Source organism: Tupaia chinensis, unplaced genomic scaffold (assembly GCF_000334495.1).
Source record: "Tupaia chinensis unplaced genomic scaffold, TupChi_1.0 Scaffold000544_1, whole genome shotgun sequence".
Taxonomy (NCBI): domain Eukaryota; kingdom Metazoa; phylum Chordata; class Mammalia; order Scandentia; family Tupaiidae; genus Tupaia; species Tupaia belangeri.
Genome location: NW_006160056.1, coordinates 2,102,632 through 2,113,958, shown reverse-complemented (window position 1 = coordinate 2,113,958; position 11,327 = coordinate 2,102,632). Strand labels below are relative to the sequence as shown.

The 11,327-nt window shown below is 37.8% G+C and overlaps 1 protein-coding gene across 5 annotated transcripts in view; it reads right to left on the bottom strand.

Annotated features, from left to right (window-relative positions):
• The window catches only part of DYNC1I1 (dynein cytoplasmic 1 intermediate chain 1), a 427,557-nt gene that overhangs the window by 308,685 nt on the left and 107,545 nt on the right, over nucleotides 1–11,327 (bottom strand). For 3 of the 5 annotated variants that reach the window (XM_027775320.1, XM_014591224.2, XM_006157497.3), the window contains exon 5: nucleotides 5,835–5,894. The exons of the other annotated variants lie outside the window; for them this stretch is intronic. In XM_027775320.1, coding sequence (XP_027631121.1) covers nucleotides 5,835–5,894 — 60 coding nt within the window. The remainder of the gene's footprint in view (nucleotides 1–5,834; nucleotides 5,895–11,327) is intronic. 5 annotated transcript variants of the gene reach the window in all.

The window sequence follows — 11,327 nt, the reverse complement described above, 5'->3', positions numbered from 1 at the left end:
GTGTTTGATAAATGTTGTCTAGGTTCCATTGTCACAAATGTGTTGTCCAAAATATCTGTTTAGCTTTTAAAAATAGAAGAACTCCACCCTTTTCTTGGTTTTTAAGTATGTATGGAATGTTACAATAGGACATAGTAGTAGTGGTGATCAGACATGGATATGCTCAGAAGACAAAAACATACATGTAAAATAAACTCAGTATTTTAATTTAAAAAGCAAAAAAAATCACAGTGTACACCTTAAATATATCTAATTTCAATAGATTTTTAAGAAAAATTATCAGACAGTCAAAGCAACCAGAAAATTTGACTATAATAATGAAATAAAGCAATCAACTGAAACTGACCCACAACCAACACAGATGATGGCTCAGCACGCAAGAATATTAAAATGATCAGTAAAACTGTGTTGTTTGTGTTCAAAAAGTTTGGTTAGAAACAGATTACTTTTTTAAAAGATATCCAAACTCAACTTCTAGAAGCAAAAGCTACAATGTGTGAAATTAAAAATTTGCTGAGTAGATATCATGTAAGATTATAAATGATAAAATGAAAGATCAGGGAACATGAAAACATTAATAGCAACTACTCAAAATAAAATACAGATAGAAAATAAATAAATAAATGGCTCAAGCGATCTCTGGAAAAGCTAAAAGTAGCTTACTATACATATGATTTGAGTCTTTGGAAGGGGAAAGAGGAAGAGAAAGAATTTAATAAGATAATGATCAAGTTTTCCCAAATTTGCTGAAAACTATAAATCCAAAGATCCAGGAATTATAATGAATCCCAAACACAAAAAGAGCAGTGAAAATTACACCAAGGAATATCATAATCAAATTACTCAAAGTAAGTGAAAAAGAGAACATATAAAATTAGTCAGGAAAAAAGATATGTTACATACAGAGAAAGAAAGATAAGGATGCTCACAGATTTTTAGCAAATAACAATACAAGTGAAGATACCATGGAGCAATCTTTTCAAAGTAGTACTAAGATAAAATGTTAACTGAGAATTCCATGCACAGTGAAAATATATTTCAAAAGCAGAGATGTAATAAATATTTTTAAGATACAAAAAAATAAAAAAACCCCTCCTTACTAGCAGACCTTCACTTCAGAGAGTGTTAAAAAAAATATTACACCATGTAGAAGCAAAATCATAGCAGGTGGAAATATGAATCTTCACAAAGGAGTTAAGAATATCAGAAAAATGTTATATGGGTAAATAAGTAAGGATTCATAAGATATTTTTGTACTTTAAATTTCTTTCAAAGATAGTTATTTAAACAAATATAGAAACAATGCAGAATGTGCTTTACAACAGGTATAAAAGTAAAATTTATGTCGACAATATCACATACGTCAAGAGGGAAGAAATATAAATGCACGTGAACTGCAAAGTTAGTATACTACACATGAAATAACAACATATCACTTAAAGGTTGATTGCGATAAATCAAAGATGTACATTACAAATGTTGAAGCAACCACTAAAATAATAGTATAAAGAAATAAAGCTAATAAGTCAAGAAGAAGATAAATGAAATCATAAAAAATGCAATAAATATAAAAGGGAGCAAAAAAGGGGAAAGAAAAATATATGGGACAAACGGAGGACAGGCATCTATAATACGGAGATTTAAACCTAACGTATCAGTAATCATATTAAATATATATTCTATGAATACCATAATTTAAAAGTAGAAATTGTCAAGTAGATAAAAATGAAGAAGCAGTTACATGTTGCTTACAAGAAATGTATTTTATTTTGTTTTATTTAAATTTAAATCTTTTTTTATAATTATTTATTTTATTTTATTTTACTCATCTGTTTATTTTTTTATTTTTTAGTTTGACCAGAGAGAGACAGAGGGTGAGAGTGAGAGAGAGAGGAAGTGAGAAAGCAAGCCACCAGATTCAGGACTCAAACCCTGGTCGGCCATGTGGGAGTGTCCAGCACCTTATCCACCATGCCACCTGCTGGTCCCTAAATTTAAATCTTTTTAAAGATAATTATTTGTTTAATTTTATTTATTATTATTATTGTTATTTAATTTGCTACTGGGCATGTGCATTCATCAGAGAGACACAGAGAGAAAAAGAGAGAGAGAGAAGTGAGAAAGCAAGCTGCTGGGTTAAGGACTCAAACTGTGGTCAGCCATGTGGGAGTCCAGCACCTTAACCACCACACCAACTGCTGGCCCCAAGAAATGCATTTTAAATGTAGAGAGACATGGCTTAGCTGCTGTACTGCAGCAGAAAGCTGTTACTCTGCACTGCTAGAAGTAATCTGGTGACTGCCGTTTGAGTCCTATGTCAGCCTAAAAATAGCGGGGGTAACATTAGTATCCCAGGATCCTGAAAAGCTGTAGAGCTATGATGTGACAAGAGTCTACAGAGGGTGCTATCTCTGTTCTCTTTATCTCTCTCTCTTTTGTGAGCATGGACACACTTTCTATCATTAAAAAAAAGGAAAAAATATAATTAAAAATAAAGGATGAGAAAATTAAGGATGAGAAATTATTATTATTAAAGTAAATACATTTTAATAGTTTTAAGCCTTCCCCACAATAAAATTTCAACCCCAAATTGTTTTATAGGTGTTTTATTATACCAAATACCAAAGTCAAGGTTGAACACTAAAATTACGTCCTCAAAAGCATGTTCCGTAAAAACAAATCTGTAAATTAGAATTGGTCAAAATTTAAATGGTTTGTGTTTCTAAAGAAACTGATAATAGAATGAAAAACACAAGTCACAGACTGAAATAAAACATTTACAAATCACATATCAGATAAAAGACTAACTCCGTAAAGAACTCTAAAAATCTTTAAAATGGGAAAACAAAGAACTCAATTTAAAATAATCCATAGGACTAAAAGATTTAAGCAGACATTTTATCTGAGAAAATATTCAAATGGAAAATAAACACATTAACAGATATTCAACATCATTAGTCTTTAGGGAAATACAAATTAAAACCACCATGATCTATCACTACATTCTTTTTCAATGGATAAAAATTTAATGATTTCTTTTTAATAAGTCAAAACCAAACTGTTGTCAAGAATGTGGAGAAATTGAAGCTCTCACACACTGTTGGTGGGAATAGATGATGGCAAAACCACACTGAAACTCGGACAATTTCTTACAACGTTAAATTTACAAGACCCTATAATTTGGCCAGTCTACTTGGAGGTATTAATCTCAAAGAAATTAAAGCATATATCTATAAGAAGATTTGTACACGAATGTTCATAGCAGTTTTATTTGCAATAGGCAAAATCTGTAAACAAACTAAATGTATATTCAAAAGCAACTGGATAAATAAATTGTGGTATTCCATCCTATGGATATACACTCAAGAATAAAAGGGACTAACTTATTGATATGCATTTGATATAAATGAATCTTAAAATAATTACTGTGAATGAAATAAACCGGCTTAAAGTGTATTTGCTGTATTTCAATTACATGATTTTATTTAGAAGTGCAACCTCATGTATATGTAGAGAAAACATATCGGTTGTTTTGGGGAAGTGAGAACATGGGGCAGGAGGAAATTCTGGAGATGATAAGTATGTTCACTATCTTGATTGTGGTGCTGACTTCATGGACATACATAATAAAATGATGAATTTGAATGGTATAAATATGTACAGTTTATCTTGTATAAGCCATACTTCAGTAAAGTTGTTAAATTAACTAACAGAACAAGCTATAAGCTATGTTAAATATCATGTCACAGCTCAAGAAGAGGAAATAAAAATCTCTAAAACAAATCTTGTTACTTGATGTATATTTCATAAAAATATCTTGCACATAAGGACTATCAAAAAGGAAAACAGTCATTAAAGCAATATATGAAATTGTAACATGACTATAAGAGTCTTTTCTTTCAAATATTCTCTGAGCATTATTCACAAACTTTTGAAGGTAAGCAACTCTCAGTGGACAGGAAGTCTCATATCACCTTGCCTCCCTCTTACTGAGTCCACACTAAAGTAAAAGCTTGCAGGACAGGTGAGAGCCACAGATATAGTATCTCCCAAATAAGCCAGAAGTTTTAATCTGCATAGCTGACAGTGAGTTTTTGCTTAGAAAACAGATATAAATGGAAAAAATTCTAACTGTTCCATATCAGCAAGTATAATCTAGCAATCTGTCTAAAAAATCTGTTAATTTTAGTGTATGAGATAGTTTTGCCAGTTTCTTCCTTTTTTTTTTTTTCTTTTTTGTTGAGAGAGATTTTTTTCCTATAGGGTGTGTGCACTCACCAGGGACAGAGAGACAGAAAATGAAGAATCACCGCCCCACGGGGGAGGGCCATGCTACAATCCCTTCTCCTCCATTTTTCCTAGGGATCTTGTGAACACATGCAGCTGATGTGAGTTTTAAGCTGCCAGGTCTGGAACTCTAGCAGTGGTTGACTAGATGGGAGTCCAGTGTTGTAACCATTATGCCATCTGCTGGGCCCCTTTCTGTTTTTTTTAAGCACCATGAACTATTGGAGAACTACACTTTGACGCTCCCCCAAACAGTAACTTACTATACATCCATTGCTTCTCTGCTTAATTTAAGCCTTATTTCTTGGTTATTTCAACAATACAAGTTGGAATATAACATACAATGATTTAATAACATTTAGAAAAAATAGCACGTTTAGTTACCTAAAGTGCTAGAATATCTCCTTGACTTAGTATTGTCATGGCCTCCCAAAAGGTCTGTATGTACAAACGAAGACCAGCAGATGGCATTTAACCTACCACGTAGAGTGTTTCAACCTCTTTTATACCTATAAAAGGCAGTGTTCTCAACAGAGACCCTGAAATAAATACCCAGGAATTTGGGGGTATGTAGTCACTTATTTTATTCAAAATAAATAATAAAAATTGCCACTTAGAAATATATTGGAGTATCACTGCTATTCACGTATCGGCGGTATCCAACAATGTGCTGGTAAATGTTTAATTACTGGCTTCAAGGGTTGGAGTAAGCCCTGGTTTGTAGAGTTGGCCATTTCTGTGGTGTAAATACTTCCATCATAACTTATTTCAAACAAATTTAACCGAATGTAAAGTTGGGAAGAGAAACTAGCTCTCCTGAGAGTGATTACAATACATCATATATAAATAGAGCTAACTCCAATCCTAGAATAGAAATAAACTATGTTTCTAGACTATATCTGTCTGTTTTATCCTTTGTGCATGAATTTTCAGTTCTGAAGCTGTCTTTTACCTTGTAATAATAAACTTCAACCTAAAAAAATATTTTTAATACGTAGGAAGCATTACCCTAAATCATATATTTGATATAGCTTAAGACCAAGATACTCAACTAACGCTTTAACAGGAATCTTTCTGTTCAAAATTAATTCAAATTATTTATAGCGAGTCTCCCAGAAACTGAAAATGAAAGGAAACAAACAAGACAAACATTTTAATACCAATTTTTGACAAAAATTAACCAGCAGCAATTTGTTAGTAAAGGGGAAAGATGGTTAGAATAAAGTCAAATGTATCTCTCATCACAGAACTTGTGCACCCCACTTTTAAGCAGAGGCATGGGTTTGTGTTTTATTTGTATTTTTGTTTGGCGGAAGCGCTGTATTGTAATAATAGTAAGGGGAGACTAAAAGCCATCTCTTTGTGGTGTTTTCCACAAAGAGAGACTTTCTTCAAAGCTTCATAAAGAAAACTAAAAGAAGGAAAAAAGCTTGTCAAACTAGAAGTTCACAGAAGGGTAGAAAAACAAGAGCAACAACAGCTCCAGCATTTGAACACAACTGTGGCAAAGAAATAATAAAAGGAGTAACGAAAGAGCAGACATATACCCAAGTTCTGAGTCTGACTGCAGCTGGAGCACTGAGGGGTCTGTGTCCCACTGCAGGGTCCTAATCGTGCAGCACAAAGGAAAAAGAACACAGAGAATTAACAAAAGGGGAGGGCAACAGAACAAACCGCACGGTGTCATTCATCAAGGTAATGGCATATACAATACATACACAGAACACGTCCCCACTTCTTCCTCCCGTTCCGCCCCCAGGGACTGTCAAACAAGACAAAGCAAAGAGCCACCTTTTCCTTTGAACAAATGTTTGATATTGGAAGCTATGGCTGTTTTCATGGAAAAAAAACTCAGAGTCACATGTTTACACTATATGAATATCACACCCTCTGTTCTGCTTTGTTTTGTAGTGAAGCTTAAATGATTTGAACTTGATATCCAGAGCCCATCCACATCTGGGAGCTCCATGCATCTTCCATGTAGTGAAGGAAACCAGATGTGAATAGGTCAGGGCAGGAGCATCTGGGGAAGTTGGGCCAGATGGAGCAGGACTCCAGGGCCTGGTGAGTAACTGGCTTCCTCAGGTCCGTTACTGGTAATACAAAGCATTCGATTTTGAGACTCAGATATTTCCTTGTTTTTTATTTCTATGAATTACACCAAGATAGTCAACAACAATATCATTTGTCTCTAAGATGCCAAGGATTAATCACATTAATACATCTTCTAAATACGTCATAAGACACAGCATGAAGTCTCAGTATTTACTAAAAGAACCAATTTCACGTATTTCACCTTTAATATAAAATGGGATGGGTAGCTCTTCAATAAATAGAGCACACACAAAGACCTTTCCCAGGCAGGTCCTTTAAATTTCCTGCACAGAATCCGTTACAAGTGAATCAGGCATGAGGTTATCTGGGAGGCAGACTTTGGAGTCAGACATCTGTGATTCACACTGGCCTCTGTGACTTACCAGCTGTGTGACATTGGCGGGCTGTTCAACTTCTCAGCTTCAAAACCCTTTACTTATTCTACATGTGGCCCACAGACCAGTAGCATCACCACCTCTTGGGAGTTTGCTGGAACTGCAGAAACTTAGATCCCACCCCAGAATTACTGACTCCCAACTACAGTTTAATAAGGTTCCTAAGTGGACCTTGGGCACCTTGAAGTGCCCTGCTCTCAGTTTCCCCACCATAAGGGCTGGTCATGACTTCTAAGACAGTTTACGATGGGCCTGCAGCTATCTTGCAGACTTATCTCTTACTGCTTTTATCCCCCCTCACTTTATAGCCACTCTCTGTGTACTTCCTAGTGTTCTTCTTCCAAAGATCTGGGGGGCTCATGACTGCTCCTTTCATGTCTCAGCTCAAATGTCACTTCAGAGAGGCTTCCACTCTCTCACCACCTGGTCTCAAGTAGCACTTCCCTACCACTCTTCATTTCCTCCTTTTACCTGTTTTATTTTCAACATAGCACTCATCTTTACCCAGGATTTTACTATATATCAGTTTAGTTATGGTTTGTTTTTCAACTCTGGACTCAAATCTCATAATGGCAGGGGTAGCTGCATCCCTAGATTAGGATATGCCCAGAACCATTCCTGGCCCATGTGCTTACATAATACATTTGTTGAATGACTCATTGATCTCTCTCTGATTTTCTAAAGTGATTGAGTGCAATTATTATTTTTTTAAGAGCGATTTTTGCTATGGGGTGTGTGTGCTTGCCAAAAAGACAGAGATAGAAAGTAAGAAATTATCCCCTGTTGGGGATGATCATGCTGAAATCCCTTCTCCTTTCTCCTCTCAGGATTCTCCCCTCTCTCTCTCTCCCTCTTTCTCTCTCTCTCTCTTTCTCTCTCTCTCTCTCTCACACACACACACACACACACACACACACACACACACGACTAATGTGAGGTTTCTTCTTTTTGTTTAAGAAAGATTTTTGCTATAGGGTGTGTGCACTTACCGTACAAACAGAGAGAGACAGAGAAACATAGAGCGAGAAATCACCTCCAAATGGGTATGGCCATACTGCAATCCTTTCTCCTCTAATCTCCTCTTGGAATTTTGGGCACGCAAGCAGACATGCCTGGGTATGCATGAGTTTTAAGCCACCAGGTATGCATGAGTTTTAAGCCACTAGGTCTGGGACTCAAATTGCAGTTGACTGTGGGAGTCCAGTGACATAACTATTACACCACCTGCTGGTTTCTGAATGCACTTATTTTTACAAAGCACATAGTAACCATTTGATAGGCAATAGCTGCTCTTACCACTACCATCACTGCTACATGTTCTACCAATATTGCTTTGAGTCAATGGCCGACCTGTGACAGATCCTATATTATGCCTTCTTGCAGAGGTATCAGAATGCCGTTTCACTGCTTCCCTTGTTAGCTTTGGCTATGCCCTTTCCTTCTTACCTGAACACCCAAAAAGATGAGAACTAAAGTTCAGTGAGAACACTAATTAGCCACTATTTCTTAGGCAAGTACTTTTCGAATGTGAATGAAGGTAAAGATACTTGAGAATATTACTAAAATGCAGATTTGGATTAAGTTTGTCTGGGCGCCATGAGATTGCATTTCAAACAAGCCCCAAGGGGTGCAGATGTTTCTGCTTGTGGACCAGACTGTGAGTAGCTAGGTCTTAACTTTGATCAGTGGTTCTGAAACTTTTGGATTCATCAAGATGACCTGGTGGGCTTATAAAATACAGCATGTTGATCCTCAACCAGAAAGAATTCTGATTCAGTAGACCTGGAGTGGAGCCTGAGAATTTCTATTTCTTAGTTTTGTTTGTTTGAAGTTTTGCTATAGGGCACAGAGAGAGACAGGGAAAAGAGAGAGAAGGAGAAAGGGAAAGAAGAGAAAAGGAGAAAGGGAAAGAAAAAGGAAAGTGCCCCCCCCCCAGAGGGATGGCCACACCAAAATTCCTTCTCCTTCATGTTCCTCTTGGAATTTTGGGCATGCACATACATACATGCAGTTGGCATATTTTTCAAGCAACCAGGTTCAGGGCTCCGACTGCAAAGTCAGCCATGTGGGAAACAGCCGCCTTAACCACCATGCCACTGGCTGGCCCAAGAATTTATATTTCTAACAAGTTCCCAGGTGATGTTTCCCCAGGCTCACCCTAGAGCACCTAGGGTGCCACCCTTAGAGAATGACCAGGCTAGACCATTGCTTCTCATAGTCGGCCTACAGAGGGCACCGCTGATACTCAAAGACATCAGCATCTAAACTTGTGATTCGCTCTAGCCTGGCCTAAGGCCCAGGCCACCTCCAGACCAATCCAATTAGAATGTATGGGGTAAGTCCCAGGCATCCGTAATTTTGAAAGCTCTCCGGTTGATTCTAATGTGCAGCCAGGGGTGAGAAACACTGCTCTGGAAAGGAGCCCCCCCTGGTTCTGGACACTGATTTGTCCCCTCATTTCAGATGGTGGAAGTAATGGAATTCGTAAAAATCATTCACATTTGCTGTTCACATAACTCTGGGGATCAAATCGTCTATCTTTTAAGGAATTTCTCCTGCTACTGATAGGAGAGCAATCTCAGGCTTTTGCTGACTCTAAGTAGTGTTCTCATATAAGGGTTTGATCAAATACTTTGCCCTCAATTTGCCTTGTACTTTCTGATAAGACGATCTTTATTGACATTTTTCACATCTCCAGGCAGGTGAAGAATGCAGCAGCTCCCAGGTGGTCTAGCAATTCAGCCCTTTATTGGACAGATCACCTGAACTTACCATTCTCTAAAGAAGCAAAAACAGGAATTCTATCAGAAGTACCCATTTAAGAAGTGTACAGATTAGTAGTCTGGAGTTTATATGAACACAGCCAGAACAATAGAGGTGGCATATGTCACTAACCCCACACCAGTCCGGTTCCCCTGTCACACGTATTATTCAGTAAAAGAAACAGTACTGTCAATGACAACTGCAGGGTATGTAGTAAACCCAAGGCCATACTCAAGTGTATGACTCTATTCTCATTTTTTCCCATTATTATCTGTGGGGTGGTCAGAATTGCACAGAACGTACTTTTTGTTCTGAAACAACTTGAAGTCAATACATTATGAGCAAAGGTTATTGAGTTTCCAATAAAAGCCTCGAATGCCTAGGAAACATTTCCTAAATTCCTTCTGTGCAAATTTGCAGGAAATCTTCCCCACAGATAGCAGTATCTTAGCGAGGGCCCTGTCTGTGCCTGAGGTTGGGAGGTTTATGTTCTAGGTGCAGCTCCACTGTGTCTCAGGCCTGTCACCCTCTGTCCCCAAGAAATGAGGGTGTGGGCCTAGAAGCCTTCTAAGACTCTTCTCTGCCTAAGGTAATATAGGATAATTATTAAACTGCCTCTTAGTTTTCTCTCCTGGCTGGCCCAAGAATTTATATTTCTAACAAGTTCCCAGGTGATGTTTCCCCAGGCTCACCCTAGAGCACCTAGGGTGCCACCCTTAGAGAATGACCAGGCTAGACCATTGCTTCTCATAGTCGGCCTACAGAGGGCACCGCTGATACTCAAAGACATCAGCATCTAAACTTGTGATTCGCTCTAGCCTGGCCTAAGGCCCAGGCCACCTCCAGACCAATCCAATTAGAATGTATGGGGTAAGTCCCAGGCATCCGTAATTTTGAAAGCTCTCCGGTTGATTCTAATGTGCAGCCAGGGGTGAGAAACACTGCTCTGGAAAGGAGCCCCCCCTGGTTCTGGACACTGATTTGTCCCCTCATTTCAGATGGTGGAAGTAATGGAATTCGTAAAAATCATTCACATTTGCTGTTCACATAACTCTGGGGATCAAATCGTCTATCTTTTAAGGAATTTCTCCTGCTACTGATAGGAGAGCAATCTCAGGCTTTTGCTGACTCTAAGTAGTGTTCTCATATAAGGGTTTGATCAAATACTTTGCCCTCAATTTGCCTTGTACTTTCTGATAAGACGATCTTTATTGACATTTTTCACATCTCCAGGCAGGTGAAGAATGCAGCAGCTCCCAGGTGGTCTAGCAATTCAGCCCTTTATTGGACAGATCACCTGAACTTACCATTCTCTAAAGAAGCAAAAACAGGAATTCTATCAGAAGTACCCATTTAAGAAGTGTACAGATTAGTAGTCTGGAGTTTATATGAACACAGCCAGAACAATAGAGGTGGCATATGTCACTAACCCCACACCAGTCCGGTTCCCCTGTCACACGTATTATTCAGTAAAAGAAACAGTACTGTCAATGACAACTGCAGGGTATGTAGTAAACCCAAGGCCATACTCAAGTGTATGACTCTATTCTCATTTTTTCCCATTATTATCTGTGGGGTGGTCAGAATTGCACAGAACGTACTTTTTGTTCTGAAACAACTTGAAGTCAATACATTATGAGCAAAGGTTATTGAGTTTCCAATAAAAGCCTCGAATGCCTAGGAAACATTTCCTAAATTCCTTCTGTGCAAATTTGCAGGAAATCTTCCCCACAGATAGCAGTATCTTAGCGAGGGCCCTGTCTGTGCCTGAGGTTGGGAGGTTTATGT